This window comes from Ptychodera flava, chromosome 9 (genome assembly GCF_041260155.1).
Source record: "Ptychodera flava strain L36383 chromosome 9, AS_Pfla_20210202, whole genome shotgun sequence".
Taxonomy (NCBI): domain Eukaryota; kingdom Metazoa; phylum Hemichordata; class Enteropneusta; family Ptychoderidae; genus Ptychodera; species Ptychodera flava.
This window is the reverse complement of record NC_091936.1, coordinates 21,257,279-21,271,920: the sequence shown is the minus strand read 5'-3', so window position 1 is coordinate 21,271,920 and position 14,642 is coordinate 21,257,279. Positions and strand designations below refer to the sequence as shown.

Sequence of the window (14,642 nt, the reverse complement as noted above, 5' to 3'; positions counted from 1 at the left end):
TGTGTGCAATGGTGCAATCTGTGAGGTGTTTCAATTTACTTTGCACTAAAAATTGAGTAACCACCTTCTTTCTCTCTACATTTTGAGCACTCCCCCCCCCCCCTGTAGCTTTCAATTTTTGAGTGACTCCCGGCCGTAAACAATGACGGCTCCCTAAAAACTGTCGACGACTGACATCTCCCCATCCAGATTGCGTATAAAAGCATATGCTCGTGAATTTATGAATTATGCTCGTGGCCCTAGACCATAGTGCGCACGCGCTGTGAATGCCCAGGAACAAGCTGAACGGCATGAACACAGATGAATCATAAACCCATGAGCTACCATTATGGCGACCGAGAGTTCCACTGACAGCACTCGTCAACGAACAGAACGTAGACGCCCTGGTCGCCCAAGACTCAGTGATTCGGCTCGAAAGCTTGCAAAGACCAAACGCAATGCAAGTTCCATAAATATCTTTTCAGAACTTGACCGTTGGAACGAAATTAAACGTTCGTTGTCGTTTGAATCGAACCGTCAAGTTGCAACATTTCTGATAGACTGGTAAGTACGCACACACATACGTACGGTGTAAGTATAACATATACTCTACCGTCTGTGGGTAATAACCATGGAGGTACCGCAGTATAACCTAGGCTTTGCGTACTGTATTTTTTCGAACATCTGAACCTAAACAAAAAAGGCAGACGGGTGTGGTGAGGGGCTGAAGCGTGCTGATGGGGATCATTTCTGTGTTGGCCAAGGGAAGGGGTGGGTACTTTCCATGACAATAATAACATTGGGTGGAAGGATAGGGGTCCAGACACTTCGCACCAAAACCAGTTCGCCCCTCACAACTTCGTCCCAAAACCATTTCGCACCAAAACCACCTCGTCCCAAGTACTACCTCGTCCAACGCCACTTCGCCCCAAGTACCACCTCGTACTAAAACCACTTCGCTTACCGTCAACTCGTCCTAAAACATCGATGTTACGATGTATCATTACGTTGTTTTTACCTGCAACTTGGCTACCACGAACCATTTATTCTTCCATGAAACCATACCATATATTAGAAAAAAGAAACACACAAACTACTACAGTAAATGGTACATATCAGGTGCCGTGCGCGGTATTGCACGATGCGATGTCATTTTCTCGAAATGTGTACAATTTCAAGATTTCAGTCCCGGGATTGTAGAAAGGTGATTAAAACTTCACTGGCAGTGGTTGGTTATTTTCAGCTTTTAACGGTTACCGATAAATTGGGGAGTAAAGTCGTGTTTTTTTTCGGGTCGCAATGGTTTTGGGCGACGTGACTTTGGGGCGAAGAGGTTTTGGTACGAGGTTGTTTTGGTGCGAAGTGGTTTTGGTGCGAAATGGTATGGGACGAGATGGTATGGTGCGAAGTGGTTTTGGTGCGAAGTGTCTGGGAACCGAAGGTGTTACTTATGTGGTAGCTTTGGGGTCGCTTATTTCACCTTTCATAAGTCGTGCATATTTTTACAAAAACGGATAAAAACAGTGGCGGAAGTTACAGTTTTGGGCTTCATCAACTGAATGTTTTTGAATCATGGGGAGGGGGAAGCGCCAAGCTTGACGCTTCATCACGTGACATTGCAGGTGATATTGCATTGCCATGCCACAAATGTTCACAAACAGTTGCTTAACTATTGTTTTAATATGTCATGCAAATATGCACAGCCTGGCATGAACATGAGTATAAGTGAGTGGACAATGCCATACCTATCAGAAGATGGTCCCTGCCATATCAAGTGATGAAAGTGCTAGGCTTGGCTCTTTTCCCCTATGATTCAAAATACATAAAGCTTACGAAGCCCTGTAAGTTATAACTGCAACTTCCGCCACTATTTTTGTCTATTTTTGTAAAAGGCAAAAATGGCTTTTCTGGAATAAACTACCCAATTAAGGTAGCACATATGTAAAATTAAGCCTTGGTGAGGGAGACTTTCAACAACTTCCTGGCAGCCGACAAACGCCTCAATTTCCCTGTAACTCCTGTCACATGGCAACACGCAATGAGTTACTTATAGCCGCTAGACAATGCGTTTGCCTAATTTTAACGGCATATCAGTTTAAGAAATCCATGCACATTTGCCTAAGTTGAACTACATAGTTGTTCAACTTTCTCAACTATGTTCTACAATGCTAAATGCTGCTGTTACAGAATGTGTGAAGAGAGGTGCCAAAAGCGAATATGTATTCCTGGCAACTAACGGGCTTCTGCTCAACTTAAAAGGTTGTTGAAGAGTATGTGAAGTGGCATGTCAAAACAGCATACTTGTTTGAGTATCTGTAATATGCTGGCAGTTTTTATATTATTCCCGACAAAGACGTCATGAGATGATGATCTTTGCATGGTGTGAATATGTTGTATGTATCTTCAGAAAGAAATCCGGCAAATGTGTCAGTAGGTGGTCACTGGTCTCTTGGCCTACAGCAATAGTGGTATTCTCGTAGTAATTGACAAGAAAAGAGGTATATCGCACTACTGCTAGTCCCAACCTCCCAATTGCATGCTCACACCCATCGGCCACCCCTAAAAATAATGGTACAGTCTACTTGGTACTTCCATGGCAGCATAGTTGACAAGGTTGGTGGACAATGCTCCGCACATCCATGTTGGTCTTTGCATAGACAGTAGAGGGGGGACGACCCCCTCTACTGTCTATGGTCTTTGCAACCCAAACAAATATATTGAATGTGCATTCTGTGATGTATTTCCTGTGTACTATCCAAGGCACTTATGCGCATGGACATCCATGGTTAGCTGCAGTGATTGTAGTGGAATTTGTTGCTCGGTAAGTTTTGACAATGCCCGCGACATCGCGACTCAGTCAATTGTGACGATGTCAGCTACATAAAGACTATGTATGCGACCGTATGTTGAGAACATCGTCAAAATTTACTGACCAGCCAATCACGCTACAGTCATTACAGCTGTGGTATGTGTCTGCACGGGTGAATTCCAGGCAGACACGACAAAACGAGGCCAAACTTCGATCGACAATGGTAGTAGCATTGGTGTTCATACTCAGCCCTAGATCCGTCTTTGCAACACCACTTGGCACACAGTCCATGTAGCCGGCAATGAGATGCAAATGATATGCGGTTAAGGTCTCCTCGACTAACTTTCAGCTGGTTGCTCACTTTCTACTATTTTTATAGTATTTTATACAAAGGCACAGACTTATTCTACCTGCAACTTAAAACTGATAGTGATTTTGTAGCTCATTCTTTACTATTTTTCATAGTTTTCGGTAGCCAGTATCAGACACTTCGTGTTCGTGCGGCCGGCTATGCAACACCACTTCTATCCTCAGTGTCACATACTGCCACTGGGTGTAGTAACTATGATCACAGAGAGAGTAGTAGTGTGCCTTCAGAGGCTAACACTCAACAATCAATGTATTCCACCTCTTTCTGTGCATTCGTGTCATGTATTTAATTTTAGTGGCTAGTTTCTTGTTGTGTGTGTTGTTTGTGTGTTTTGATTTTTGAATGATTTTGTCAATCCAATGCATAAATAAACAAATGCTCCACAAATTTCATGTGCAGGTACTATAACCATCCAGACGTTGAAACAGCAAAATCTAAGACTGAACATGACAGCCAACATCACGAAGGACAAGAAACTGCAGTTTCCAGGGAAAATGGGTATATCTTTTTTGATTACTTTTATAGTATTTCTAGATAATATTAGTGTTCGCATGCAGGGAGCTTGATATCAAAATGAAACATTCAAGCTGACATTGGTATTTTTGATCATAGGTTATGCAGATTACTCCACATATCTGTTTTGTGTGAAAATAAATCTGATTTGAATTGTTTGCTTTGACTAATATAGCATTTTCAGAAGTGTTATTTTTTTGTAACGTTCTTGTTTTGCTCCTCACAGGGGTGTTTCATTATCTGGAAATGAAGAGTTCAGTAATCAAGAAAAATCACATGTGCTAGATGCACCTGTAGAGTCCATGCAGAGCTCGCCCCATCCTATTCAAATTGAAAGGTAAGCTTTTGTGCAGTCAAAAGCCGGTATTTACAGCTGGGGCAAAATTTATAAAACCTGTAAGACACCTTTAACCCTTTTCCTGCCAAGTTCATATTTCACTATCAGATCAAGTTGGTTAAAACTAGTGAAGCAAAACATGTCCCATATGGTACATTTTAACAAGATTTGAAGGTTCCTGAAGACAGAGATATTGTAAACATGATTTTTACAGACTAAAGCTGCTATAACATACCAAGCCAAGTGGGTGAAAATACGTATGGTTTTGGCTCAATACCGCTTTTCACTGACTTGGCTTAAGGGGATGTGATACTGTCTGGCAGGAAAAGGGTTAATACTATACCGGTAATACAATAAACGACAAATTTGGTTTAGGAGAAAGCCATCAATGATGGTATAAATGGATGTGCCATACATGTACTTTTCAACCATAGCAAGATTTTGAACAGCTAGTCCTCACTTGAAAAATTTATAAAAACCTGTAAGACGTCTTACTGGGACATAAGCTGACATCATGATGTCAAATGATAGAGTCTCCATGGTTTCAATGCAGATATTCCTTTGAGATGTCAGATTGTAGGCTATTGATGAGAGGATGTTGAAAGATGGACAGTGTGGGACCTCACCTCAGATGTATAGACTTTCTGACTATACGGTGATGGCAGCATGACAATTAAACGCTGAGTGAAGATGATGAGAAATAATGGATTGGGAAATAAACAATCATAGTAGATCATGTATGACTTACCACTAGGTCTAGCCAGTGGTATTATGGTAGAAAGTACTGTAGGGGCAGATATTTGGACTGTCAATTTTGTTCAATACTTTTCTGGTCGGGATAGTGGCCAATTTTTAATTTCAAATATGAATAAGTGTTAGATAATTCATTTTTCCAGTACCAATTTTTCACGGTAACCCCTGATTTTTATTCTTGATTTGGTAAGAGAACGTTTGAATGTTTTGTAAGAGAATGTTTGAATGTTTTGTTGAGGAAAGTTTGAGCAAAAGTGTAAGTCTTTATATTTCGAAGTACAAGCTACCTTAAATCTAGCGTAAAAGTATTGCTTGGAAATGTTCTCATCTAAGCACATCTCCGTATACCATGAGTCATACATTCATTTGTAATTTTTACTTTAACAGCATCTATCAAGCAATCTCTGTTAAAGCTGAGACCATGCAAACAGAGTTTGAAGGCGTAGTGAATGGTGTTGAAGAGCACGTGGTGAACAAAGATGAAGGGAGCACCACTACAGAGGAAAGCTTTGTATCTGATGCACACACAACCCTTCAGAGGAATTACATCGGTGAACCAATGCTGTAAGTCCCATTAGTCCGTCAATAAGAAGACCAACATGCACAATAGTACTATTGACCACTGTGCGTAAAAAGAAAATGTCTCAGTGAAAATGAACTTTGACCTCTGTGAATATCAGCCATGATTGTTTTCATCATCAGTCATTGCACCAATCAATCGTTCATATGCTATGGCCCAGCCCTCTTGTTCACTTTAGCGAGTGTGGGTGGCCGTATGTTCAAGTAATCACGTGAAATTATGGCTTCTGTTTGCTGATGATTAATTTGCTGCAAAGGAAATCCAACCCAAAATGTTGTGTTTTGGTGCATGAACATTGTTCATGATGGGTAAATTCAGCTGATTTACTTTCAATAAAGATTTGAAATGTGGACTTTCAACCAGTCCATTGCACAGTCAGTCAACTGTTAAACCATATGATGATGAACTGTACATTTGTAAATCTCGTACGTGTTCCAAAGAATTGCAATCGCTTTCGGTAAAGTTGCCAGTATAGATATACTCGTATTGATTTTACTTACTAAAATTGTTTTGGGTCAACAGCAGTTATCAGGGAAGCAGTGCTGAAGTTCAAGCAAACCATACAGATTCTGAGCATACAGTGGGTGATGACAACGAGACCATCTGTGCCACCGAATGTGATGTTTCTTCTGAAAAACAAAGTCTGGAATTGATCACGGGTGGAAGACCTCGAAGGAACAGGTCTCTGGAAACCACAGATGAACTTGCATCCAGGCCGAAGACATCAAATGGTAGTCAAACTCAGAAAGAAGACACCACAGGTCTGTCCAAGTCAGGTTTACATCAGTCTGCAGATGATGCAGCACACGTTGCTTGGCAGCAAGCGGAGACGGATAATGAGGAGATGGAGACTGAAGATAGTAGTTGTGATGGTGACAGGGATGATGATTGGCCGGGTGTTAGATTCAAAAGCATGACTGAAGATATGGATGGAAAAGTTGGGAATGATGTTAAAGCAGCTGAGGGCAATGGAGACGTTAATGCTCATGTGAGCACAAATGCCAAAGATGACAGTAAAGTTGATCTGGAAGAAGAGGATGAAGAATTGGACTTTGACGAAGTTGCTCTGAACAGTATGTTACATGACAGGAAAGGTTTATTCCTGTCCAGGAAGGGGGGCGAGCTGCTTGTGTGCAGGGGGTGTAAAGTAACCTTTGCCGATCAAAGAAAGCTTCTTCAACACCTGATTGAGTATGATGTAGGAGGGAACAACCAGTTTGCTTGTGACATGTGCTGCCTCACCACAAAGTACAGATGCCGGTTTGAGCTGCACAAGACCAAACACGACTCCAAGGTCATGATAAAATGTGACAAATGTGACTACGTAGCTCACCAAAAGCACCTAATCAGGCCTCATTACTTGAGGTGCCATGCCTCAGATGCAGAGAAGTGCTTTGTGTGCCCTTCAGAGGGCTGCGACATGAAATATGCCATCAAACGTGATCTCAAAGCACACCTTCGGGCACACGAGAAGGATGTCATGTGTCACATATGTGGCAAGGTAGGGAACAAGCAGTTTCTTGTCCATCATCTTCTGAGAGAGCATGGAGTGGTTAAAGCCCCAAAATGCAGTGCGACAGTTTTATGTGACATATGCGGGAAACAGCTCTGTGCGACTTCTTTCACAACGCACCGGCTGAAACACCAGCAAATCAAACCGTTTAAGTGCCGGCATTGTGGGAAAAAATTCACAACCAACGCCTTTGTACTGGAACACGAGAGAATCCATACAGGTGAGAAGCCGTACAAGTGCAGCATGTGTGATTTAGGTTTCGCCAAAAGAGCTCAACTTGTATCGCATGTGAGGACCCACACTGGAGAAAAACCGTACAAATGCACCCTGTGTAAGTACGAAAGCTGTTGGAACATACAGTTGAGGCACCACATGAAGGCCCATGGTTCTGCCACCGAGGTGACCTGTGATATATGTAGTATCTCCTTTGTCAGCCAAAAGTCTCTCAAGATCCATGAAAAGAAACAACATCTCGTGTCAAAATAGATGTCGTGATTGAACAGTCATTCAGCGGAATTATTTCTTCAGCTTTGCACTATACCGTGAAAACCATATCAATTTGACCAGAAAAAATAATTATGATTTGAAATAGTTGAATTATCAGGAACTTAACAAGGCCAAAATAATTTAATGGGTCAAATTATGAGGGATTACAACTTTTTTGACAGATTGGATGATTGAAACATAGACAGTTGACTTTCCTGAAATCTCGACTTAGTCATTCTGTGCTGTATATTGTATTGTTCTGTGTATTTTATCAAAAATAAAATGTTCAAAATAGTTTTTCATGATAGGTTGGTGGAATTAATAGAGATTGAGAAAGTCCCAATTTCCATATGTGGTCGAATTCATAAGGGTAAAATAAAATTACACTTTGAGAAAAAAATTGGGCAGTCAAATTGATAGATTGGTTCAATTAATAAGGTTTATCCCTTTTCCTGCCAAGTCCATATTTCACCACCAGGTCAAGATGGTTAAAATTAATGAAACACAACGTATTCCATATGATGTATTTTAACATAATACTGTACATTTGAAGGCTGTTGAAAACATAATACTGTAAAGTTGATTTTTTTTTGGACTAAAGATGCTATAACATACCAAGTCAAGTGGGTGAAAATACGTCATGTTTTGGCTCAATACCGCTTTTTACTGACTTGGCTGATGGGGAAGCGATACAGTTATTACTGTCTGGCAGGAAAAGGGTTAAACAGTAATCTTGTTCCACTAGCCATGAGAGAATGGAGGCCATGAAAAGGATGGAGTTTTACAAAAATGGCAGAATGAATTATGGCAGGAGGGCAAATGGTTTTGGACCTTCTGTCACATTGCTTCTGTTCAAAAACTTGTTTGTACCAAGAGGAGCTCTGGTAGTTACCTATACATACTTTGCTCCCAGTTTTGTATTCTCAAGGACAGCCTTCAGACACAGATAGGTAATAATTTGCTGACCTACCAACACAGCAGTTTGCCATCAGAACCACTCTGCATATGCAGCAATACAAGTCCTTGTCAATGATACAGTTGTGGCTAGATCATTCCAAACAGACTCAGAAAATATTCAAAATAATATTCAGAAAATTCTTCATTTAAACAAAGTACACATTAAATATATATTTTTATTTCACAAGCAACAACTAGAAGTATATTGGGGGCTTTGTTTGTTATCAGCATATTGTTACTTCAGGGTTAGTCAGTTCTTCTAAAAATTTAAATGTACAACTAACAGTTAATGCATTTTACTGCAGGCTGAGGCTCCTAGATTTGTCATTAATGTGAGCTGGAGAGAGATTAAAGGTATACTGTCACCTGTTCTAATTTTGCCACAGTTACCATAGAAAGAGAAAATCTAACCAATCACAATTTTAAGCGGGTGGCCGCTTTTTAAAAACAGCGCCCTCACATGGGCATTTTGAATACCAAGGAACACCCCTTTGACCATATCAAATTTAGATTACAGGTAACTGTATACATTTAAGTGTAAACTGTCAAATCTGCATGTACATAGGAACTTCGCTGCTTATACATCCTTGTATTTGATAAAAGCAACACTCATTTATTCTTTTAGAAACCTTGGAGGGACTCAGTTCAATAAAGGTAGTTCTAAATAACCTTCTGGTATTGTTCAATCATTATGGCAACATTCAACAAGTGGTTCATCCACAAACTAATGACGTTTAACATATGTCAGCTCTTACTGCAGTGGTACGTCCCACCATTTCAGGGCTCCTGTGTTATGTCTTCAGTTGATGTGATGTCATGTTAGTTTGAAGACATACCAATTCTTGAATGTGATCATTTTTAAAAATCATTTATACGGTGCCTATCAGTGAACTGCATACACTACAATTGCATGCATGTTTTTCACTAAGCCATTGTTTATTTTTGAACCAGACACATACTGCAGGAGGATTCCAACAAGTCTTTTTAATGTAAAATCACAAAGAAACCGTTCCGAGAAAACTTCGGAGAACATTCTGTCGCAAAAGTTCCATGACAGCCAAAGTTACAAAGTGATTTCTTTAATTTTTAGCTTCCAGTGTGTCGTTCATGACAATGGAAGCTTGTCTGTTAGGTGGAGAAAGCCAATGTCTATATGTCTGTATGTCTGTATGTATGTACATGTATGTATAATATATATGTGTGTGTATGTATGTATGTATGGTATGCGTGTATGTCTTGGCCCTTCCTCTATCTGTCTTTCTGTAAGAAAGTCTAGCTGTCCATATGCTACAACTACTACCAAACCACTATGACTTGCTGTGATATTTGGTGTGAAGATGCTTCATGGAGAGAAGAGTATTAAATCCTCGTTGTTCTAAGAAATATTCAAATGCCTCAAGGTTGCGAAATAGTGCATATATTTTACATTTCCTCTCCTCTGGCCTTTTGCATCTCTTAAACATGGCCCATGTTACTTGATGAATGTGTGAATTAAGCCCCACAAGTGTCTCACAGTGGTGTAATTCCCGATACACCACAAAGCAACTGTTGATGATGCCAAGTTTGGTAAAGAGATTGGAAAGGTTACGGTCATTTCCAAGAAAGAAAAATGCTGAAGAATATATCCAATGTCACATTCGTGTAATTGGTTTGTTAGAGTAGGTATGGTGAGGGATTATTGCCTCACTGTACATTGACTCCACACATGGTAATCAAAATGGAACAGAACTATAGCTCTCACTACAAAAACGCAAGGTCTTCCTGTTTGGTGCATGCAGGCTTTAAGCCCTTAAAAGGAGGGTAAGCTTTTTGTTCAGATTTTTACAGTTTCTGTAGTGGTTGGTGAAAGATAATTTCATTATTTTGAAAGATTACAAAAAAGGTGCCGACTTTCATGTTAATATTATATTTGCAGGTTTTATTTTCAACTCACAATTGTACATGTCTCCTTAAAATCGCCCTGATAATGGAAAAAGTCTACTTTTCCTGGCGTAGAAGAAAAATCAGTAAGCAGTTTTTTCTGATTCTCATACTGGTTGAAAAACAAAACTCTGCTAAGAATGTAGCGGAATGGGAATATAATCAGGAAAAATCTCCTTGATCAAATGATGAAAATTATGCCACTTCTGTGTCCATGGTCAGGATCATTGCAAATGCACCTACGAGTTCCTTTGCGGGGGTTCTCAGACCAGGTGTTGGACACACAGACAAATTTATCAGTGTTCCCACTTGCAACATCTTATCTCCTTTCCGTGTGTACAGATTCATTTCCACGCTTCTAGATCGTTTCTGGATGTACCGTGGTCGTTTTTTGTTGGCTGCGTGCAAATCCATGAACTCGTTCACTTGGGACACTTGAGACTGATAGGGACTGACTCCGGTGAACAACAGTGCTAGAACCATACCGAGGCTCCACACGTCTTCCTTGAATGACGTCGGGCCATGGTCAAGGACTGCCTCAGGCGCCATGTACGGTAGGTCTCCAAGTCCACGGCCAGCTCTGGATGGGTCATCGATGAAAGCAGCGTTTCTGAAGTCAATGATTGTTACAGTCAGTGTGTCCTTGTCAATCTGTCTCAATAGAAATATCAAAAAAAAAATTTCTTCATGCTCGCACATTTTCTAGATTGTAGAGAGTTACAGGAAATGAGAACAGTGGTGTTACTAACTTTTTGCGATACAGAATGGAAAAATACATTCTCCTCATTTTTGAGTATAATGTGGTTCACATTTCTTTAATACGAATTTCAGCCCTCGGAACATGAACGAAGCGACCATGTTATTTACTTTCATCGTAGATTCCGTAGATGTGCCTTTACAAATTTTAATTATTTTTCAGTTGTATTAAAGAGAAAGTGAGTTGTTTGCCAAGTGGTGACGATGCATATTAACCATTTACCGAAAGTACTGAGAAAAACTTTCTGATTCGGGAACAGCAACATGCGCCACAGGTATAATTTTTTTGCAAAGAAAGAAATAATCATGCTTGCCATGTTATATTGAAATCTAGCAAGACACACTTTTCAAGATAACTTCTTGTACAGAATCTTTACCCACAGACAGTAGAGGGGGAAGACCCTCTATGCTTTAACTTCTCGTACTGAACCTTAAGTGCAAGTTTTAAGAAAATTAGAATATGGTGATATTTCAAAGACACATTTTCGAAATTCTACATACATGCAAATTGAATTATCTAAACGTTGCACTAGCCAAGTGCAGTCTTACACAAGATACTAACTTGGAAGAAGGGCATGACTCCTTTATAGAGTGAGTCATGGCAATCGCAATACATTCAGAGAGAGAGAGAGAGAGAGAGAGAGAGAGAGAGAGAGAGTTGGGGAAGGAGAGAATTTGTATGCTGCTACAAGAATAATAGATCAACTTACAACGATACTGTTAGAGCAGATGTTCTGGTGGACTATTCCGTTGCTATGCATGGAATCCACTGCAGCACAGATCTGAAGAGCAATGTAAACCTTATCCTGGAATGAGAACTTATCCTGAAATGGAAATCCGAAAGTTTAAAACCGAAGGTAAACGACGCAGATCGGGAAACCTTGAATGACAATGAATTTTTGAGAGAGAATAGTATAAATAATATAATTGGTGATAAAAATAAAATGCCAATTGTCACAATTTACACGTAATATCATTCCTTTGTTTAAAAAGAATGTCATGAACCAAAGAACGGAGTTTTTTTCTTTTTCATCACAAGTGTCTTCCACGATGTAGATTGCGTTTCACTTCGGTTTTTTTCCGTTCTGTAAATAACTTAATACATGAGACCGTGTGAGTCCGCTTTCTATTAGGAGCTTACCAGTTCGCCTTTGCGTCTCAGGGATTCCATATCGTCTCCACGAGCCATGCTCTGGACAAGTCCATAATTACCGTCATCAAGTCGCGTCAAACCATGGAGTGTTTGGAAGTTTTTGTGACCGGACAATTTCCTGGGAGAGGAAAACAGTCAATCTACGAGATTCCAACCGTTTCTTTACTTGTTTCTGTAGTAGTGGCATTAGAGCCCTAAACATTGTTCAAGGTTGATCAGAATATAATTTTCAATTGAAACAAATGAGCGTTATATCATATCATATCATATCATATCATATCATATCATATCATATCATATCATATCATATCATGACAAGTCACATACCATATGTCACATTGTATCACTATAACCAGTATAACATCATATCTCTTATCTCGTCTTATCATATCATACCATACTATATCACATCTTATCTCATCTTATCATATCACACCATATCATAACATGTCTTATCATGTCAAGCCTTAAACCACGAAATCATATCTTCTTATGTCATCTACATGTAATTGTGATCACATCCACGATAACACCCAACGACAATGTATTCACCTTAGAATTGCGCCCTCACGTTCCAGTGCCGCATCGTCGGCAACTCTCACAGCAAACGAGTCTGTGTCTGGGTTGATACTGCAGGCTTTCCAGAAGCACAAATCGGTGATCAACTCGTAATCAGAAAGGGATTTTGCGTCGACAATCACCAAGCCTGCATGTTAAAAAGCGACAAAACATAAATAAAATGCTATTCAATGTTCATGCGCACACGATCCACCTTCAGAGTGACGTTACAATCTGACACCTTACGTCTCCTGGACGCATATATATGTTTGTCCGTTTTGAAATAATAAGAAAGTGTGTAGCGTGTTCTCAGTTTTTAAGACACATTCAAATGAGTACAATACTTTCACCAGTAGAAAATCCGAATACTGTTTTCAATCATCTTCTCAAAAGTTTTTAATTGAACAATGAATAACAAAATAAATACAAGTTACCTTGAAGGGTTGGGAATTCAGAGTCCAAGTATACCTCTCCAGATACTATGATTGGTTCAGCCCCGTCAGTTGTCTTCATCGAACGGAAATGAGATCTCAGAAGAGTTGTCAACTTGGGAACTATCAAGGATAAAAATCATAATAGGATTAGACTAAGTGTAATCGCTGAGCGAAGGATAGTATTTTACGTGTCACAGTCTTGTCGAATTTCCCAGGTGGCCGACACTGCTGTTTTTGAACACGGTAAAACCTTCAATTGGTTTGCAAGTTAACGAACTTAAAGTCATTGAACTGGGGAAAATACGAAAGCACAACAACTGTGGACTTCACTTGTAAGCTGTGCATTTACGGGCGATACTTGTTTACTTACGTTTCTTCTGTCTCGTCGAGGAATTCGTTTTGATAACGAGTGTATTCAAAACTTGGGCTTCCCCACTGACCTCTTCACTGTTCGGACTACCGACTGTCATGAGCGCTTCATCGGACTGGAGGTAAGAAAGAAGTTATAAAACTTTTAGACCTTCAATATAAACGCATAGAAATTCTTTTTGTTCCCGTGTCGGGCAATGCGCTTTTGTAGTACCGCTATTTGATATAGAATTGAAATATATAAAATATGTGTCAAAAATGTTTAGCGTTGCAATTTTGACCCATGAAAGTGTTCTGTTTTCAATGATTATTGATGCTATTTAAACAGTTGCAAGGTCATATTCCTGGAGGAAATTTGGTCGCTCACCTTTGGTCTTTCATGGTGTTCATCTCTTGCAGTCATTGATAAACACAAGAGTGCACGGAAAAAATTTCCAATGGCTCGCCTGCTGTTGCGTGCGCTTCTCCGCAGACGTTCGCCGATGGAAACCATTGCTTTGATCTAGTAAGTCTTCGAGAACATGTGTAAACTCAACGAAAACGTCAAGAGATTTGATAATGGCAAAGCCATGTTTGCTGAAAGTGTTCTTTGTTGACTACACTGCGAATGGAACGATGCTGTGCAACGAACGGTGATTGGTCGAATTCAGGACGCAGTTTGTTCGGCAGGGAACGTTGATTTGCCGAAAGTACAGTGAATAAACTGCGCTTGCGCAGAATACGCCCATCACTCTCGTTGCCATTCTGGCAAATGACAGATCACAGAGAGCATCGGGATCAAGATATCAAGATAACAATTTTGAATATGGGAATGATTTCAAAGTATTTCGTAATTAACCTAAGCCTGCATCAAATTTGACAAATGTTTCACAAGCATTTGCCCTACAGGTGCCTGGAATCGCCATAGTGTAGTATACAATAGAATAATTCCACAGCCGAAATGCATAAAAGATGCGTGGTTCTAATATTTTTTCCACGAATACCCACCCTGAATTCAATAATTGTGCGGTCAGGTATAAGCATAATATGGAAATGAGCAAAACACAAGAACAGGAGATCTAGCAGTTGTGCCATTCATAGAGGGTAAAAAATGCGAATGTATATCGTAAAGACTTTATTGAACATTATTCAGGTTATCATCGATTTCTTCAATTT

General features: G+C 39.9%; 2 protein-coding genes across 3 annotated transcripts; one reads left to right on the top strand and one right to left on the bottom strand.

Annotated features, from left to right (window-relative positions):
• The first annotated feature begins 275 nt into the window (after nt 1–275).
• On the top strand, nt 276–8,965 carry LOC139140325 (zinc finger protein 16-like). 2 transcript variants are annotated; one of them, XM_070709484.1, is made up of 5 exons: nt 276–543; nt 3,558–3,656; nt 3,898–4,008; nt 5,149–5,325; nt 5,864–8,965. In XM_070709484.1, the coding sequence occupies exons 1-5, from the start codon at nt 329–331 to the stop codon at nt 7,338–7,340; spliced, it is 2,079 nt and encodes a 692-aa protein (XP_070565585.1). In that variant the 5' UTR covers nt 276–328; the 3' UTR covers nt 7,341–8,965. The 2 variants fall into 2 exon arrangements, with proteins under 2 accessions (XP_070565585.1, XP_070565586.1); XM_070709485.1 differs by having other exon boundaries at nt 299–543; nt 5,867–8,965.
• A 1,337-nt stretch (nt 8,966–10,302) lies between these two features.
• Nucleotides 10,303–12,162, bottom strand: LOC139141213 (serine/threonine-protein kinase pkn5-like). The gene is made up of 3 exons (XM_070710837.1): nt 12,115–12,162; nt 11,684–11,797; nt 10,303–10,868 (listed from the first exon to the last, which is right to left on the bottom strand). Exons 1-3 carry the CDS (start codon nt 12,160–12,162, stop codon nt 10,413–10,415), a joined length of 618 nt encoding a protein of 205 aa, XP_070566938.1. The 3' UTR covers nt 10,303–10,412.
• Nucleotides 12,163–14,642: the final 2,480 nt, after the last annotated feature.

Excerpts from the sequence above, each read along its gene's own strand:
- LOC139140325 (XM_070709484.1), top strand. The coding sequence starts at position 329 with ATGGCGACCGAGAGTTCCACTGACAGCACTCGTCAACGAACAGAACGT. Across the intron at positions 4,009-5,148 it reads CATCCTATTCAAATTGAAAG|CATCTATCAAGCAATCTCTG; the intron begins GTAAGCTTTTGT and ends TTACTTTAACAG. Across the intron at positions 5,326-5,863 it reads TACATCGGTGAACCAATGCT|CAGTTATCAGGGAAGCAGTG; the intron begins GTAAGTCCCATT and ends TTGGGTCAACAG.
- LOC139141213 (XM_070710837.1), bottom strand. The coding sequence starts at position 12,162 with ATGGCTCGTGGAGACGATATGGAATCCCTGAGACGCAAAGGCGAACTG. Across the intron at positions 11,798-12,114 it reads TGAGACGCAAAGGCGAACTG|GATAAGTTCTCATTCCAGGA; the intron begins GTAAGCTCCTAA and ends TTTCCATTTCAG. Across the intron at positions 10,869-11,683 it reads TCTGCTCTAACAGTATCGTT|ATTGACAAGGACACACTGAC; the intron begins GTAAGTTGATCT and ends CTATTGAGACAG.